This window comes from Anas acuta, chromosome 3 (genome assembly GCF_963932015.1).
Source record: "Anas acuta chromosome 3, bAnaAcu1.1, whole genome shotgun sequence".
NCBI classification, from domain to species: domain Eukaryota; kingdom Metazoa; phylum Chordata; class Aves; order Anseriformes; family Anatidae; genus Anas; species Anas acuta.
Genome location: NC_088981.1, coordinates 52,013,491 through 52,032,909, shown reverse-complemented (window position 1 = coordinate 52,032,909; position 19,419 = coordinate 52,013,491). Strand labels below are relative to the sequence as shown.

The 19,419-nt window shown below is 35.0% G+C and overlaps 1 protein-coding gene across 1 annotated transcript in view; it reads right to left on the bottom strand.

Annotated features, from left to right (window-relative positions):
- The window catches only part of ESR1 (estrogen receptor 1), a 165,223-nt gene that overhangs the window by 72,902 nt on the left and 72,902 nt on the right, over positions 1-19,419 (bottom strand). The window contains 1 exon segment of the mRNA XM_068677118.1: positions 8,992-9,182. Coding sequence (XP_068533219.1) covers positions 8,992-9,182 — 191 coding nt within the window.

Sequence of the window (19,419 nt, the reverse complement as noted above, 5' to 3'; positions counted from 1 at the left end):
ATTTATTTATTTATAATTTCAATCCTCACATCACACAAATCTCTTCAACTTTATTTACCTATCTACTTAAGGCTTCTGACAGCTTAGCCATTACCTGGAAGCACCAAGTTTTTCTATGATCCTCTTCTGATAGTAAAATTAGCAGAATTTCATAAATGCAGGTGAAATGAAGGCTATGGTGTATTTATCTACACATTAAAGTACAAATCAAAGAACAGAGTGATGAGTTGGTGGACTGGGTTTCAGGAAAATAAAACCTTAGAAAGAATAGCCTCAACAGCAAGAAGAAAATTTTCATAAACTGTAAGAAAAATGCACATGGACAATAGTATAATTGTATATGCTAACCCCATGTGAACAAATGTTAAATGTAAAATAAAAAGTTATACCAATTTTATGTTAAAGTGCCTCAATAAAACACCATATTGATTTTTAAATCCTGGTCTGTCCTAACAGGAATCGCAAAAGAACAGAAGGTTATGCCTAATTCCTATATAAGCACAGACACTCACATTCACAGCTTGATTACCCTCAGCAAGGTCTTTGGATTTGGAACCCAGGTTCTCTTAGCAACTACCCAGCCCTGCTGAGAAGATGAATAATTTTCTGTTTTTAAATACACAAGGCATTTCTATACAATACAGTAAGGAAAAGGGCCTAGATTGTAAAATATACTTTCTATGCATCCTGTAAGGAAGTCCTCCTTCTACACACATCTCTGACAGAAGGATCACAGAGCCACTAAAGAATGAGAAAGGAGTAGAGGTCAAAATCTATATATTCTTCTATATATCCTGTATTATGCCATGAACTGAATGTTCATTTTCAAGTGGAATCTTCTGGTCTTCACGTATGTATAGTACTGTTAACATGAGCAGTTAAATCAAGTGAAAGTGAAATGATTATGATACTGATCTTTCCTTTATCCTTTCCATATACTATTCAGCTAGCAGGATAAATGAAAAAAAAGAAGAATGAGAAGAGACACTGTTTGAACATACTATACCTGTTGTCATCTCACCAATTCAGTAACTTGTGAACATATACATTGAGAAAGAGTAACATATAAAAAGTAAAACACTATTTTAGCTGTATAACTATATAAATGTAAAATTGTATTTTCTACCCCAGTAGATGATTTTGAAGGTTTTCTTATTGGTCTTAGCTCTAAAAATTGAATTGATGTTTCATCTACTATTTCAGGCTTTTGACTGTATGCGAAGTCTAATTCTACCCCAACTCCATTCCTGCCTTTTTTAATTTTAGAAAAGATAATAAAAAAGGAAGCATGTTTTTTCTTAAAGACATATAAAAAATACACTAATCTAGATCCAAATCTCTACAAAATCTGACAAGGAGTGTGACATATAGTTTCTGTTTCCTTATCTGATAAATCACAATTGTTTTTAATCCTTGGAACATGATTAAAATAACAGCTGTTAAAAGAAAAATTCCCACACTGTATTACTTACAACCATCTCAATATGGTCTCTGCAGAGACAAAAACGATTTTCAGAAAGAGTCGCAGGCATGCCATGAACATCTTATTCCTGTAGATTTGGAATGATATCTCAGGCATTTTTTAGCTTCAGTTTATTTGATCTAAACTGGGAAGAGGAGGAATTCTGCTACAGAAAACTCCCACAACTAATGAGGCCAAAAAGTAAAAACAATTGCAAATTATTCTTGTGCACTTAAAATCCAATAGGTTGTTGGTAACAGGAAAATTAGCATAGCTCTATTTTTTCCAGGTATGTTTTGGATTCTCATGAGACCTACTGAATAAGTTTAGCTAGTCTTACTTTATATTGGGATCCTTGGTAACTGAATGTAACATTTGCAAAGAGCTGTATTGTATTTATCCACAGTTACCCCCCTGTAAAAGAAAGTGTCATTTATTTTGTTAATATATCATATAAATCTTTAACAAGAGCACTCCAACAAAATCCCTTTGCTGCGTGTGAACCACATTCTCATGCAAAATAAAACCTAGCTATGTTACTCTTTCATTTATTGATATGGAACACTGATATGTGCTCGTTGGGTTGCTTACATTCTAATATCATCCATACTCTATACTATATTCATCCATTTGATATTCAGATGGGTCAACAAAGATAACTTAGTCTGTTGCCCTACATATCTCCAGCCACATTTTAGAGTGGGGAGTACCTGTGTTATTTATAACAAAGGAAGTCCAACTATTTCAATAATTTGTAACTAAACTAAAATCAAGTCTTTGAGAGATATATAATCTTACACAAAGAATGCAGACAATTAGAGATCTTCTAGAACTGTTACTAAATTATTCCAGCAGATAATTGCCATTCTAACTCAGTGGCCTTTTTTCTTTTTTCTTTTCTTTTTTCTTTTTTTTTTTTTCTTTTTCTTTTTTACAGTAACCCTGAACTACTACTAATACTTCCACAAAGTTTTTTGTCTCATTTTGGAAATAAATTATATCACTTCATGCACTTCTAATAGAGTTATTATTTAAGATAGATTAATTATATAATATATAATAAAATATATAAAATAAAAAATAATAAAAATAAAAAATAAAAATAAAAATATAAATATAAAATAAAATATAATAAAACTTTAATTATTTAGAGTTATTATATTCTCCAAAGAGAATGCAAAGGATAGACTTAACCTGCAGAAAGTCTGAAAGTTCAAGTGAGAGAGATTTATGGAATAAGTTTAAATCGGTAGACCCATACAAGTTAAATGACGTTACAAAAACATATTTTCTTTCACACCCTCTGAAACCAAATGAAACAGTTAAGCACTTTCCTGATGGACACAAAAGCATGTCCTCTTGTAATCTGTAAATGTCAAACTCTTTTATTTTTCTTCCTGTTTTTTGTTTGTTTGTTTGTTTGTTTTCCTTAGTGAATATGGTGAATATTTTGAACTGCTGACAGGCCGAGAACTGAGCTAGGAATAATACTTGCAAATTAAATATTCCTGAAATACTTGCAACATGAAATACTCTTTAATTTTACTTTGTTGCTTGATGAGACACAACAATCAAACATAATATTCCAGCGGAAGTAAAACACCATTAAAGCTAATAATACAGGTTACATTAAGTACAGTCTCCAAGTGCTAGGAATTTTGTCTAGGATGGAGAAAGTTTTGGTTTTGGTGGAGGAAGAACCCATAACCGTTTATAAATGATTAAAAGATGAGCTTAACCTGCAGGAAGGAAGATTCAAATTTCATACTAGCCTTTGGAGACGAGGAGAGTTAAATGGATCAGGGTACAGGTTTTAAGGAAGCAACTAAACAAACATATATAAGGAATCAGCAATAGTTGATCCTATCACAGGACAGAAAAATGGACTAGGGCTCAAGGTTCACTGAAGCCCAATGATTTGCTTAGACCATGAAAAATAAGGAAACATCTTGGATGCAATCATCTTAAATCACTGCCGTATCTATGCTGAATGTAGCATTTAAAACTCACTGGAATACTACCACTTTCAAATGTCATTGACTAGGAAAAAAGTATTGACACTTACTTTTTAACACCCAAGTTTCTGTAACAAGATCACCATTAATTAGGATTCTGATATTCAAAATACGCATTAGGGAGCAATAGCCAGAGTATGTATTTAATTCAAGAGGCTCTAGAAAACATATATTAAAAACACAAAAAATAAAACAAAAAAAGTTCCAGATGAAGCGGGCTGATCACAGGTGTTTAGAACTGTCACAATGACGCCTAAACCCTTCTGGTCTTTCCAAATACACATTTTTTGGACTTTGAACTTCTAGCATTCACCTACCTCTGAAACTAGAACTGTGTATTTTCCACCCTGACATAAGATACTGGTCCGCAGTCCCTGTTTATAGGCTGTGTTTGCCTCTGCAAGTCTCATTTAGGCTTATGTCCTATAGCTTTGCTCTTTCTACTGACAACTCATAGAATCAGCATACAGTCTTATTAGGGAGTTTCTGTCTTCTTGGCTGCAGGATCAGTACAGAATTTGCAACTGTTATCAAGCAGATTACAAAAATACCATGAAAACAGAACGTAATAATAGAAAGTTATAGGGAAGATTTCAGAACACCCTCCTCAAACTGGCAATATGTCAGTTGCTGCACTGCAGCATTACTTAACCATACACTTATTAGGCATGCTTTACCAGAGAAAGTCTTCTCCCCAACTCAGATGAAAATATGTGTGTCTTACTACCACTCCTAGCACTAAAATTTGAACTACATACTTTGAATAGAGCACAGCTCTATCACTGTGAAGTTAAAACAATTGATAACACTCCTAGACTACTGCCAAAACTCTCCTACTTGATGTTCACAAGGCATAACAGTTAACTACAATTGATGTTCAAGACACACAACTAAAATACTTCCCAGCTTCAAGAATTCCTGCACTTCAAAGACAACTATATCTCTGTGATTCAAGACACTAATGGCAATCCTCTGCAATTCCTCAGCATGGCAATTCATACATTCTCATTTGCAGGCCTATTCTTGCTTGATGCAAAGCATCAAGCAGTAATTCTTAACTGAATATTTGTGAAACTTTCCAGATTTTTGTCTGAATATACATCTGTGAGGAAAAGGCAGAGAAGGCGCACCTGAAAAAAAAAAAAAAAAAAAAAAAAAAAAAAAAAACAGAAGACCTTATGACAGAAACAGGAAAATACAAATGGGGATTTCTAGAATACTTTGACAGTTCTCAAATCAATATATCCTTCAATGTAGAGTTACCTCTCAGTTTTCCAAATTCCTTTTCTCCCATGGCAGGTTCTTAGTCCCTTAAATACAGGCATTTGTTGAATACTAGTCAGAAATGTTAAGATTAATTTTTTCCTGTCCCTTTGGTGGCTATCTAAATAACGATAGAATTAGAAGGAGGGGAAAAAAATGTGTGAGTCACAAGGGGATTTTTAATTTGTATATGGCATTTGTAAGGCTGATCTTGAAACAATTCATCCAATTCTGATATCTAGATTTTAAAGAGGCTATTATGGGGGAATTAGAAAAAGTCTAAAGACAAAGGAATTGATTCAGAAAATAGAAAGATATACAGTGAGTGACTCAAGCACTTCTGTTTACTTAAGGTATCAAGGTAATTTGACTGTAACAACTTAAGTTGTAAGAACCTCCCACAGGATAGCTAGATACTAGGTACTAAGACTAGTTTGTGGATGTGATATAAAAGCCAAAGTAATTCAAGTTAAATAGATTTTTTTTAGCAGGTGTTTATTAGAATAAACAATCATCATACAAAAGCTCCTGAGCCGACAGATCAAGATTTACTTCCATCAAGCTACTGGGCTCTGCACATAGATAGCATATAAAGTTTATATTGAGAAGAGACCAGACTTAATGATCTAATGGCCCCTTTTGATCTTAAAATCCATAAATATTTTAATAGAGAAGTACAGCGTGCTGTGATGTGACTGCTTGTTATGCCTCTGGATTCAAGTCAGTTGACCAAGTACATTTCAGAAGGCTACATATGCTGGGCAAAGAATAAAGCACTCTTCTATCACCAAGCAACACAATGTTCTTGGTGTCATATAATTTTTTCCTCACATAAAACTTTATACATTAATATCAGTCTGCACTGTGTTTTCTCAAAACAAAGTCCCAAATCACTTTTGTGACATAAACGAACAAAATGGACTGACACTGGAAATTTCAGGAGGCAGTTGAGATTTTCACCAACCATCTGCTATTTAAAGAAAATTGAATAGTTGCAAATATTGAGAGACAGTTGAGAGACAAGTACTAATTCGGGTTGCCTTCTAAGCATTAACTGTTGGGGAAAAAAAAAAAAAAGTATTTAAAATTCACAAAATATCTCCAGAACCATTCCAAACCCTCTGGATACAAATAAAAATGAAGCTATCCATCTTCATTTCTGGCAAGGTCCAATGTAGATATGAGTTTTCACAAAATTTTAGTAGTTATTTATGCAAATAGGTAAGCCAAACATACCACTGAAGATAACATTACACAGTGAGGAAAACAGATTACCCCATACAGCTCATTCATGTCTGTACTCACTTTTTCCTGTGGTTCTATTAAGAACCATATAGTAGTTTTGACTACAATGTATTAAGAACATCCATCTTCATTATGGCAATTCTCCTATGAAATCTCTATGTGAAACATAAAAATAGCCAGTCTACTCTGTATCTATACATATATTGGAAAATACAGGACAGTAAAGAACAAAAGTAACATGGTTCTTTGGCATTTAAAGACATTCTACACATTCTGTATACAAATAATAATAATAATAATAATAATAATTGCCCAAAAAGTACTGTATTGCTTTTGTTTATTAACAACAACAACAACAAAGTCCGATTTGTCTCAATACAGTTAAATCATATGATTCCCAGAAAATTCTTTCCCCTTTTTTAGGAATATATGTCATATATGCAACAGAGATAAAATATTTACTCCACATATTCTTCTACAAATTAGTAATATTTGTTCCTAGATATCCAATCACAATCTCTTTAAAATTATTACCATCTCAAAGGTAAATGGCATGTTTTTGCATGTATGTGCAGTCTAAAGATTACTGACATTCCTGTAAATTGGATACATGTCCAATGAGAATATGTAATTGCCAAAGTAGACATCTTTTCCAAATAATGTAGGAAATTCCTAAACTCCCTTAGTTCATCAGGACTGGGAACCTATGACTTTAAAATCCCTTCAGAGGGTTTTTTATACCATCTGTGATCAAAAGATCACAATTCTCTCACAAGCATTCAAATCCTTGGATTATTGTCTTGATATCAGTGGATGACATTTCTTACGATAGCTGTTGTCAAAAAAAAGATGTCGATCGACTAGAGAAAGTTCAGAGGAGCATAACAAATGGGAGAAGTCTAGAAAACGTGTTCTGCAAAAAGAATTGTGTTTGTTTAGTCTAAAAAAAAAAAAAAAAAGACGAAGACAGAAGACTGAGAAAAGATATGATAACACTCTTCAACTATGTAAAAGGTTGTAGCAGTAAACTTTCTTCATGCTCATGAGGAATAGGGCAAGAAGGAATGGGCTTAAATTAGAGCAAGCATAAGTTAATAATTAAGAAAAGCATTTTATGGGACACTGAAAATTTAAGCTTTACATTTTTAAAGCCTGCCTACTTAAAAATTATAAAAGCATGTAAATGAAGCAAGAACTAAATTTACAAATTAGCATGTACTGTAGCACAAACAGATAACAGATCTGTTGTTGAGGACTGTAAGATTTATTCACATAGAGACATAGACACTAGGAAAGAATCACCCAAAGTTTTTAAGTAGAGCTATGGAACTCAGTGAAGCAGTCTCATTTCTTCATCTGTAAAGGCCAAAAGCTGAAGATCTGTTCCATACAGTTATTTGATAACTAACTCTTACCTTTACATAAGAATACTCAATTTTGTTTTATTGATGGGTCACCCACAAGCAAGTTACACTGGCACAAAATTAAGCAGTTTATTCTGTCTACTTGGTATTGATCTAAATGACAAATAGAAGCTAGGAAAGAAGACAGAACTGTTTAAAAAGAAGGTGTTTTGGGTAAGATGACTTAGTTCAATTCGAGTTCAAGTACAGAATTCCAAAATTCTAGAAATAATTCTGATTCAGTCAGAGGACTTAAAATGAAAAAGCACTCAACTAAAGGAACCGTTGTCCCTACCTCACAAGTTTAAATATGTCATTCTGATGTTAAGTGAAAAGCATTTCATCTTTCTCCCTCTGGTCTGGCTTATTATTGACCTCTGGCTGTAACCACTCTTTCCTACAAATCACTTAGATGAATTTGGAAAAGCAGAAATACAAGTAACTATTAACTAATCACTGACATTCAAATCATTTCATCAATGTCTACCCTGCAGCCAATCTTTCACTTTTTTCAATAAGCTTGGAAAAGTTCTTGAGCTGAATGCTGGAAGTCTTATTTAACCCAACTCGGCGGTAGTCTTTGTACAAAACAGGCAATAATCCCACCTAGTGATATAAGGTAAAAACTGTTTTTTGCTATGTTTACTTCAAAAAAAGAGCTACAGGAATTTCTCTATGTGTATATCACCTGGGAATGGAAAAAAACTATAGAAACCTAACAAAAGCACAGCACTTTGCTAGTTTTCTATTTATTTGGAAAGGAAGAAAATTGTTTTATATTTATCGTCACAGTAACACTTAGATACTGCATAGGATATTCAGTAGAATCACACTTTGTTCTTACTCAGTTGTGTTGAACAAAACAAAAAAAATAGCCATTCCATAGATGCCAGGGATTTTAATCAAGAATTATCTTAGTCACAGTAATTAACGATGTTTCTGTTCAATGCCCTTTAATCCAGTGGACATTTTACACAGAACTCTTTTAGCCATGGCAAGGCTGCAAACTATATCATTCTGTGTATAGTTCAAAGCCCTGCTTTACTGGGAGATGCAAATATTATTTCTTCAAGGATACATTCCTTTTCAAAATTGGGTCTCAAAAGACATCTCAGATCTGCAAGTGGCTGAGGTTTGGATTGAAGCATTTTGCTAATGGAACATCGAATTAAGATTAAGAAATCAACCAACACAAATTAATCTTCATCTGACAAGGAATTCCAAAAAAAAAAAAAAAAAAAAAAAAAAAGTTTTGTTAGGAACTTAATCACAGAAAAGAGATATACATAGACTGAAAGAGTGATCTTCTTGATCCAATATGGATTTTTAAATTAGATTTCTCACTACCTCCATAGTCAGACATACAGAAACCAAGATGAATGCACAGAAGCTTTAATCTTCCCTCATTAATCTTGGGCTACATAACAACGTAATATATAACTGTTAGAAACGTTCACCAAATACAGAGCAAAACACATATGGGAGAACACAGTAGCTCCTAATGAAAATCCAATAAATGTCATTGTCCTGGGCTCAGGCTGCAATCTCAGCTAGCTTCCTCAGGAGTAAACAGTTAAGGTGACTCACTTGAACAGCTTATTACCTTGAATACTCCTTTTGAAAAAAGCTTTGCAGCCCTCACAAGACCAGACCCCATAATGGTAGCCTGAAGCATAGTCGTTGCACACAGCACAGTACCGGGTCTCCTTGGTGGACTCCATGGATAGGCTCCCTTTCTCATTTGTACTGGACATCCTCTCTCGGATGCTGTGACGCCTGCTATCAGAGCTTGGCCTGTTAAAAGCAAAAAAAAAAAAAAAAAAAAAAAAAAACACAACTTTTTCAGCATTGTTAGGTCTCATCCACTCCTAAAGAACGAGGAAGAAAGAAGAGCGCATCTAATTTTGAAACAAGAGATCATCCCACCCCACTCCCCCCCTAAAAGAAAAAAGAAAAAAAAAAAAAGACCTTGTATCTCTTTCTTTTCTATCCTAATTGGAAAGGTGAAGAACTAATATGATACAAAGAAATTTCTCACATATGAAACTGTTACTAGGCACTGTACCTTAAAAAAAAAAAAAAAAAGCTATTTGATAAAGTAATCAGTTATTCTCAGGATATTACAAAAGCACCACCATCCCACCAAAAATTGAAAACAAACAAAAATAATAATAATAATAATAAAATGTGTACCTGCTCCTGTCCCAAGGGTTCAGCATGTCTGCAGTAGCAGTAATGAGTCTGAGAATCTAAAGCAAAAATTGCCTAATATTTGCAGCACAATTTGCAAGTCACTTTTGCAAGGCTATTTTCAAGGCTTATTGCCCAATTAGAAATCAAAACTTTCCTTACATTGTCAAACATATAAAATAATTCCTTTTCTCATTATAAGGCAATTTATATAAAAATGAAGAAGTGTTTTTTCCACAAGAAAAGTCAGAAGGCATTAAAAGCTCTTGCCAAAGAATTTCTGTTCTAGTAATATACAGAGCCACATGTGCAGTATGTGAAACTCTGAATGAAAACTGAACAAATCTATAGCATGAATAGGCAATGAATTCATATCTGGTAAGAAGTTATTACAGGTAGTTGCTGCAGGCTTGGTAAACAGGACAGTGAGATGAGAGGATGTGAAATTACCAAGAGGAACAGCAGTGATCTCTGAGATTGCTCCTGGAAGGTAAACAGCTCTCACATGACATGCTTTGCAGTAAGAGTCTGCGCTACAAATTGTCCAAGACACAAATCCATTTGTATCTGACAATATCATACCAGTTAAAGCATGAAGAATCCTACTGTTTACAGTAATTACCCACTTATCATGAATGTTAGTTAGTATCTCCCCTTGGTTCCAATCTTTTCTCAAACATGTTTTTGAACTAGGAAACCAGGGCTCTACTTCAAATTTATCCACATATACTTAAATTTGCCATATTACCTTCTTCAGTGCAGCAAAACTTCCTGTGTTTTGATGAACTGAGGCATCTGGCACCAACAGCACCTCCTGCTCCAAACTAATACTCCCCTACAGCTTTCTGATGACTCTTACACTAAACCGTTCTCTTTCATCTATGCAAAATTTCCCAAAACCTCCTGCTACAGTCTGTCTCCTGAAAGCTTTATACCAGACAAAGCCACCCATATGATCTCATGTGAGCTTCCAGCCATCCTCTGAAAACTTTGTATATATATACTCTCTGTCCCAAAATATGATATACTTGCATTGAACAGTTTTGCATGAATAACAGTTATTGGAGAAACAAACAGCTGTGCCATGTTAGACAGCACAATCTTTTACTGGCATCATTCAGAAAATCCACATCTTTAAAACCAAAAGTTCTTTAACATACCAGCTACTTTTGGAAATTCATTTTAACATTTTTTGTTTTCCTTAGGACCTGTGCAAGATGAAAGAAACTGCAAATTCGGAAATGCTGATGTGGCACAACCCTGGTTTTTAGTGATGTGGGAAAACCAGAAAATCTCAGAATCTGACAACAACAGTATACCAAAGTAGGCAGGAAATAATAATAACAATAATAATAATAATAGTAGTAGTAATAATAATAATAATAGTAGTAGTAGTAATAATAATAATAATAATAATAATAATAATAATAACAATAATAAATCATTGCCTATTTAAGATGTTAAAATGTGAAAAATATATCATTAATAAATCAGTATATATGCAACACCTATATGGTACATGTAATTACCTTTCCAAACCTGCCAAACCTAGATAGTTTTCTTATTTTTCTCCAGGTCTGAATCTTCTTTTGAATTTGCTTTATCTCAGTGCCTCATTTAATTGACTATTTTTTTCTACTGAGCACTAATCAGAGATGTTTCTCATTTTCTCTGCCCCATTCCCTCTTGCCTGCAGCTAGATCACTTAATCCATCCCTTTAGTACAACTTTAAATTAACCAAGATGAAACATTTTTTAAAATATATCTTAGGTGTGTATAACTACAAGAATATTTTAAATATTACAATTTAAAGTAAAAGAGCAAGCAGGCAGATAATTGTCAGTATAATTTTACCATCAATAAACTATTCTGGTAGTTATACATGACTGACTACCTCATAGATATTCATAAATGTGAATCTTTTCTTCAAAACTGCTACAAATATGCATGTTACATGAGACAAGGTTCCCAAAATAGCATTCATATGAATAAGAAATAAAAATAAAAGTCTAACTTTTAAATTAACTTTAAAAAGCACATTAAAATGCTAAAATGAAGAAATTCTCAAGTTCCAAAACAACTTCATTTCTCTGGACATGTAGTACCTTTCCAACACCACCCACTTCCTGAAGCAATCCTAGCTGCATACAAAACAAAACACTTCAACCAACAGGTAAAACCAAAATAGAGTAAAGAAATACCAAAGAATATCAGTCATCACTTCATCCAGATTATTCAAATGCTCACCTTTTTAAACTGTTTGTTTTCACTCAGATCAAGACAAGGCTAACAAATATCATTTAATAATAATAAAAAATGACTGAAAATTTTCCTGGAACAACAACAACCAAAGTGCTTCTCTTATCTAGAATGGATAAGAAATTTCACCCCCAAAAAACTGCAAAATACAAAAAAAAAAAAAAATAAAAGATGCATAAACAGAAACAAAAAAGGTGTAGTATTTTATCATGCTGCCTGAGGGTAGTCTACTCCACAGACTGTCAGTCACAGAATCAGAGCCATATTTTTAGAAGAAATCTAGAGGCAGAGGCATGTAAGACAGTTTGTTTCCTGTAAATACACAGAGGATCAGTGGTGCAAGGGATCACAGAAAAACAAGGGAATAATACCACTGCTCACGACTGCCAATAATACCCCTGCATTTCATAGTTGACTTAGACCTGCATTGCCTTTCTCCTCACAAACTTGTTACGTTGAAAGACCAGTGTAAATCTTTTGATGATGCAAATCTTCACAAAATGAAATAAATCCAAAGGAGTTTGCCAGCTTTCACACCCCCACACCCAGCAAAATCCATGACACTCAAGCACCACACTGAGGCAAACTGGCCTTGCAAAATCATCATGTTCAGGCTCTTGTGAACCACAGCAGAAAGCAAATTAGAAAACCCCTAGCCCCATCCTCACCAGAAATAACAGCTTGCCACCCGTTTCCATTTAAACCATGGAAATGAGACGTGGTAATAGACTTTGTGTTATCACAACTGTAGTACTTATTTGAAGATATGAGGAAGCAACCCTTTGGGGAAAAAAGGATCCCAATAACTCAGAGATTACTAAATCGAAATAACATCTCAAATTTCATCTGGAAGTCAGCTGCTAACTAGTGCACATCACAGACCACTGACGCTGTGTCTTGACAAAAAATAACAGTCTGCTCTCCATCCAGTTTTCAGTTAGGTTTCAACGGTTAGCTTTCTGGAGAACATAGTGCAACAACCCAACCCAACTTTAATAACTTTGGCAAGACCATCCTTCCCAAAATACAATAGCAGAACCTTTTCAATAATTTCCTTTGTAATCTATGCAAACAATAAAAACAAAAACAGAAAAGACCAGAAGTTCTTGTCAACTATTTTTAACAAAGAGAAACATATATCAAAAAAAGAAAGAAAACCCAAGATAAAGCTCTCCATCCAATGCCCCCAGTAAAACAGAATAGATTAGAAAGCAAAAAAATCTCAGGGAGCACATGATTTACTGCTCTTTTCCAAATGTAATAATACAGCAGATATATAAAATGGAAAGATCTTTGGAACCTACAGAGCAGGACAAGATCTTCCATGCTCATTTTTCTATTTTCCACCTATGTCACGTTTAATCTGCTCTTCAGTAAATTTGTTTGCAAACAAAATTCTGCTTTAAACATTCATTGATCATCCAGGACTCTAAAGCAGCCAAGAGATCTTTAACCCCATGTTGACTGTAAGGTAAAAGCAACGTGTACATGTTGCAACTAAAGTTTTGTAATGTAAACTTGCTTTTTGCATCGTAACACTGACTGGGAGGCAGAATGAATTTAGACCAACTCACAGTACACAATTCAGCCAAGAGTGAGGTAAGGCCCAATTTATTCATAAACCCAGCTTTCTGTGAAATCAAGAGATTTCATAGGAGAGGAGGTTTTTAAGGGGACATTTTTTAAGCTGTTAAAGAAGACACCCTGATAAAGACTAGTTTTCTGAATTTACTCTCTGCAAGAGAATTTAATCTGCAGATGCTAATTTTTTTCTTACCAGAATGGACAGAAATCCCCAGTGTAAAAAGCCTCAGAAACAATGCTCAGTTCAAATGCAACCAAGGTCTAGCAGGAACAATGCTTTCCACACACTGGGCTTATTCTAACAATATTATGTTATTCAGTATGAAATTAATTAACTTGCTTTTAGAATGTGAATTTCCATATGGTGCAAAATTTTTATAAAAGTTTATTTACCAAGAATTAAATGCTTGAAGATACTTAAAAGACATTTCAAGGAGAAGTACTGCAGTAGGAACAACCAAATACACAGAGAGAAAATTGCACATTAAGTGCCTCAAAACTGTACTCTCAGAAAATAGCTCCAATGAATCTGGAAAAAAAAAATGCTTTCCAAATGAAAATGTTGGCTTGAAATGAGTATCCCCAAATGTCTAGGGCTGTAATTTTGCTAAATACAAATTGAAGATGGAGGGGAAGTAAGGTGGGGAAGGGGGTAGGAGAGAGGGAGAGAGAGAAGGAGAAAAAGAGGTGTCATGTGGAGTTGAGTATCAGACAGATGGAATCATGGGATATGTTAGGTTACACAGAACCCCAGAAGGTCGCCCCAAACCAGACCATTGTTGGCATGTGATGGGTTCCAGCAGTGAGGTAGGGTTCTAGCAACGGGACCTAGAACCAGAAGCAATCTTTGTCTGAGCCTCCATCGGTGATTATGTTTGGCCAATTCCTAGTCCATGGCTTCCCCAAAACAGGATGATTTCTTCTATGTTGCCAAGGGGGAAGACTTCTGCATAGCTCTGACCTGAGCTATGCATGACCATAGCTCTAACCTGGGAGAAGGTTATTCAGCCAGGCCAACCCCCACCCTGGGGAATGCAAAAATATTAAGTGGTGAGAGACGTTATGTTGATGCCCATGCCTGTGTCCTAGCCTGGTTTAGTTAACTAATATATTTGCAAGCTTTTCTTCTCCATTATCCTCAGCTTATTATTCCCTGATCATCTTCAAGTTAATATCTCTGTTTTCAGGTGAAAAAAATAAGCTATAGAGTGAGAAGGATCAGAACGAAATTCAGGTCTCTGTAAGGATTGCAAATCAATGCTTTGATTTGATGGCTAAACTAAAATATCAGGAAAATAGTTTGGTATTGTCCAGCAAATGGTACTGTTGCAGACAAGGTCTCTCAACATGAAAACAAAAGCATATCTTCTTAGGTCATCAAAGCTGCTTATTCAATGAAATTAAACATTTCCTTTGGTATTGGTTTAATTCTCTTTCTTCATCCTTAAGTCACATTAATTTTAAAGTGAGTGACTGACATACTGTATTTGGATATGTCAGAATTTATGATTTCATGTCTGAAAAAAATTATCCTACATTTATCTAAGGGTATTTGCAAAAGTCGGAGTAAATTTTAGCATCCTTTCATCCTTAAACCTTCACTTTTTATTTTATTTTATTTTTCTCAGATCTACCACTAATATCTTCAGACTGCATTAAAATCTAGTGAGGCATGCCTATGCACAGTCACCATGCAGTCTGTGGCATCTCCAGCCACACTTTCCAGAGTTTCAGTTGATAGCAGAATCAGGGAGCCCATTCAGATGCTTAATATCTGAATTTGGATGTTTTCAATATTTAATTTTCCCATATTCTCATTCCCAGGATTGGTGTTTCATGTTTTAGAAATGTAAGCTAACTATTTTGCAATTGATCCCCTTGACTAACAGAGAAGTTTGTCCAATTTTTCTGAACAATGTAGGCAGTTTCCTTGGGGGTAGTGGTGGGGTGATTCTTTAAAATGGAAAGACATTTGATCTGCTTGACTGTTCTACAGGTCTGAAATCTGAATTCTTACCAAACCAAACCAAACCAAAATCTTTGGAATAAGCTAAAATGGATCTAGATCTTGTAAATACTGAGAAATTAGTTCTGTTTCACTCTATTTCTCAGTGCTGTTGGAATCTTAACTAAAACTCACAGGGTCATTTTCATTAGTGAATGAAAGCTAATGAAGAGTGGTGTTGTAGCTGTATGTCACAGAGCAGTCCAGAACTCAAACAGTCCTGAAACATTGACAATTTTCTGATTGATGGTTTTTTTTTTTTTTTTTTTTGTTTGTTTGTTTGTTTGTTTGTTTTTTTTCTTATAAATGGAATGCTAATAATTTCTTGCTGTACATAAGCTGACTGCAGAAACAACCCCACACATGTTTTAAGGCAATATATATTCAAGGAAGTTTCGAATTTTAAGTATAGCATATAGCTGAACTCCACCTTGCATACCCAACTGAAACCTTAATTTATCTCTCCTGTACGTATGTATATTATCTTTAAATATATGAACATACTTTTCATGGGGCAATAATTCATCAGTGCCCAGAAGAGAGAGTATTTATTAAATGAGCAGTTATTCTGCCTTTGTTTTTTTTCCTAGCCACTCAGTGTCTGGTGCCTTACTATCAGCACACTATCTGAATTCAGCTATGACATCAGAATTAATTTCTTTCCAGTATTTCCATGCCACTGTAGCATTTGAGTGTTTGACAACTGCTAATGAATGTACTTTTTTCAATACTTGTGTGAGTTGAAAGGATGAAAAATGAGGCTGAGAGAGATTAAGGTCAAAAGTATATACAGAGTCGTATGCAAACCTGAGATTTTAAGTACCCACCATTAAATAGCATTTTATATGTTCAAAGTGCTACTTCCCTTGTCTGCAGCTGCAAGGGTAAATGTTTAACACTTACATAAATCAGACTGTAGGACTTCCATTCAGCACAAAGAAAATTACAATACAACATAAGACTACTTGTGAAGAATTTGATTCAAAATATTTCTAAACTTCACAGAAGGATTTGTGGCAGAGTTAGGCAAAGAATTCAGTTCTTCAGGCCATCAATCAGCTGCCTTCACATAATAATAGTTGGAATTTTTGTCTCATTCCTTTTTTTTAGTTACTGGTACTTGTGAGAAAGGAGTAGAGAATTTACAAACAGTGACATATTTCACTACATAATTATGATACATTCCAGAGTTGATCTTTTTCATATACTGAGGTAGTCGTTCACTTATGATTATCCTGTAATTATGAACATTATAATAATTATCATCATATCAGAAAGTGGAAGCTGATCAAATAAGATTTGCACAGGTCATTTAAATTTGGACTTATTAAAAATACATGTTGCAATTTTTTTTTTCTATGAGCAGCTTCTCACCTTCTAAAGAGGACATTGAGAGAAAAAAAAGAAAAAATATACCCTTTTGCTTTGTGTTTAAAGTCACAGATAGCTGGTCTGGATCATACTGGCGTACTTGCCTTAATGCAGGAGGCAATAGCAAGAGAAGACTCTCACTACCTGAGCAGCAGAGGAAGGGTGTCAGTGATATTTCCTAACAGATGTGAATAGCGACACTGCTTCAGGTTAGATGATGCAAAATATAGAAATGCACACAGGCATATGCCATTGCTGCCAGTGACCATGTCTGCTTAGTCCTTCTGCAGCTGTTCCTTTTTCAAACACTTTTGCGTGATCTACCCAGCTCCTCTTTTCCCATTCTTACACTTACCTCTGCCTTTTCATTCCAGTATCAGCCTTCCTGTCCAGAAAGAGCAAATTCCTCTTATCTGGTCCCTGGAGTGACTCCCCTGGCTACTTCTCCTGTGCCCAGACTCCCCACAGGCTCCTCATGCAAAGCTCTCCTTCCCCCCTTCATTACTATTTATTTTCCTTGTGTCCTGGGCTGGAAGTTTCCACTCTTCTGTCTCTCTCTAAACCCTTCACAAATGTCTGCCATGACGACATTTCAAGTTGGTCTAAATAGAATTATAATATTTTAATTAAAAAATATATATTTATAATACCTTTAAAACTATGACATTTAATTTATATAAACAGCCTTGCCTTATGTGATTTGTACTTCCATGTTTTCTCCTTTGGACTGGGACTACCTCACAATGCAAGCCCTCATCAAAGTAACCAGTCCCACTGGAGTCCCAGGGTTCTGTACACTGGGACACTTTGCTGTTAGGATAAATGGCAACTGAAACCATATCTTTAAACAGCCAATTGAGAGATGTCATAATAGCCACAATATTTGATAAATGACATAATATTTCTCCCCCCCCCCCCAGTATTTCAGTTCTGAAATAAGAAAAACACCATGCTTTTATGATTTGAAAACTATTGAAATCAGCAAAGAAATCCACTTTCTGCAAAGTTCAGAGAATAAAATTAATCTTTTTCAATTTTCAAGGAAAAAAAAAATCTTTCATTTGGCAGACATACAAATTCTTAGAAGTTTTGACAGAAAAATGCTTTGGTGTTTCAAACACCAAAACATTCCTTTTCATTAAATATACATTCAAAAGGAAATAGACATTTATATGATATGCCAATAATAATAATAAATAAATCTACAGATGCATTGAGAGGGACAGTTTTGCAATTTCAACCACATGCCAGTGTTTCTACCAGCTGTCAAACTGCACTGCAGTCTAGATGTGAAAACATAAATAGACATATAGAAATTACAAACCCTGCAATCACTGTATATTAGCATTTGGTAAATCAGGGACAGAATATCCCTTAAAAGACTGTATATCTAGACCTGCCCTACAGGTACTTATTTTAACTTGTCTTTACAACCTTTCCAATGAATAAGCCTCTGTGTCTGTTTGAAGCTTCACTGCCTAATGTGCAGCCTACACCCTCTCTGCTGGAACTTAAGCTCGTTTTTCCTCAGCTATTTCCAGTTAGCCTGGAGAACAACTCGGTCACTGCCCTCTCAATACAAATCTTCCCTTCCCAGGATTCCTGCCACATCTCTGCCTCCAGCCTTCTCTCCACAGATTCTCCTCTCTAATCCTCCCGTCTTCTGGCTCTTTCTTAGGGACTGCACTTGCATCTGAGTGGACATGAAAGCCTCTGAAAGAAGCTTTGCCAGTCTCTCCTAAAACTGCATATTTACCTCTTCATCTGTTTTGATGTTAACAGAATAAAATTTACCTTTCCTGCATACTACTCTGTTGACTTGTAGTTAGTTTATGATCCTCTCTAACCCTTAGATATCTTACTGCCGTACCCTAGTCAGTAATTCCCCAGTTATTGTGCTCGTATAAAGGCTGGGCCTTAGTGAATTTCAGAAATGCTTAATGTTTCACCTTCTATTCCAATAAGCAGCACTATAAATACGTTCTCTTGCATACTTCAATTTCAAGTGGCCCATATACATATTTCTGCTACTTTTAACAATGGGCAGATACCATCTGCTTATTTAAAAATGAATGGTACTTTTTTTGCTGTTGTTGTTGTTGTTGGATTAAATTCTCTGCAAATTATTGGTATGGTATATCTTTTTAATCTATGATCTCTGAGCACTCTCCTGCTCGTTAAGGAATAAGTACCTTTAAAATATATATTTTGATCTAAATCCCCAGGATTCAAAATAATGACCAGTTAATTTGCTCAGGGTTTCTATGCCCATTTCTACCTCCTGTCACTTTGGTCAGGGCACTGTTTCTGACATTTTCGTTTTCATTCAGTTAAGCAACCTCACAGGCTCTGGTTTATAAAGTCACACAATCTGAGGAAATACCTTTGTCCATTGCCTAAAAGCATGCCAAATTTTATGAAGAAGCTACTGACAGGCAGAGTGCCTCAGGGCACTGCACAGATCTGATTTTCTGGCAGCAATACTGAGTAGTGTGGTGATGTGGCTCTGGGGACAAAAGTGACAGGGGCCTGAGTGTGGTAATCAGCTGTGTGCAGAACTATGTCAAAGTGGAGGGTCAGATGGGCAAAACGTCTCAGAGGGAAAGGACATCTCACTTTAA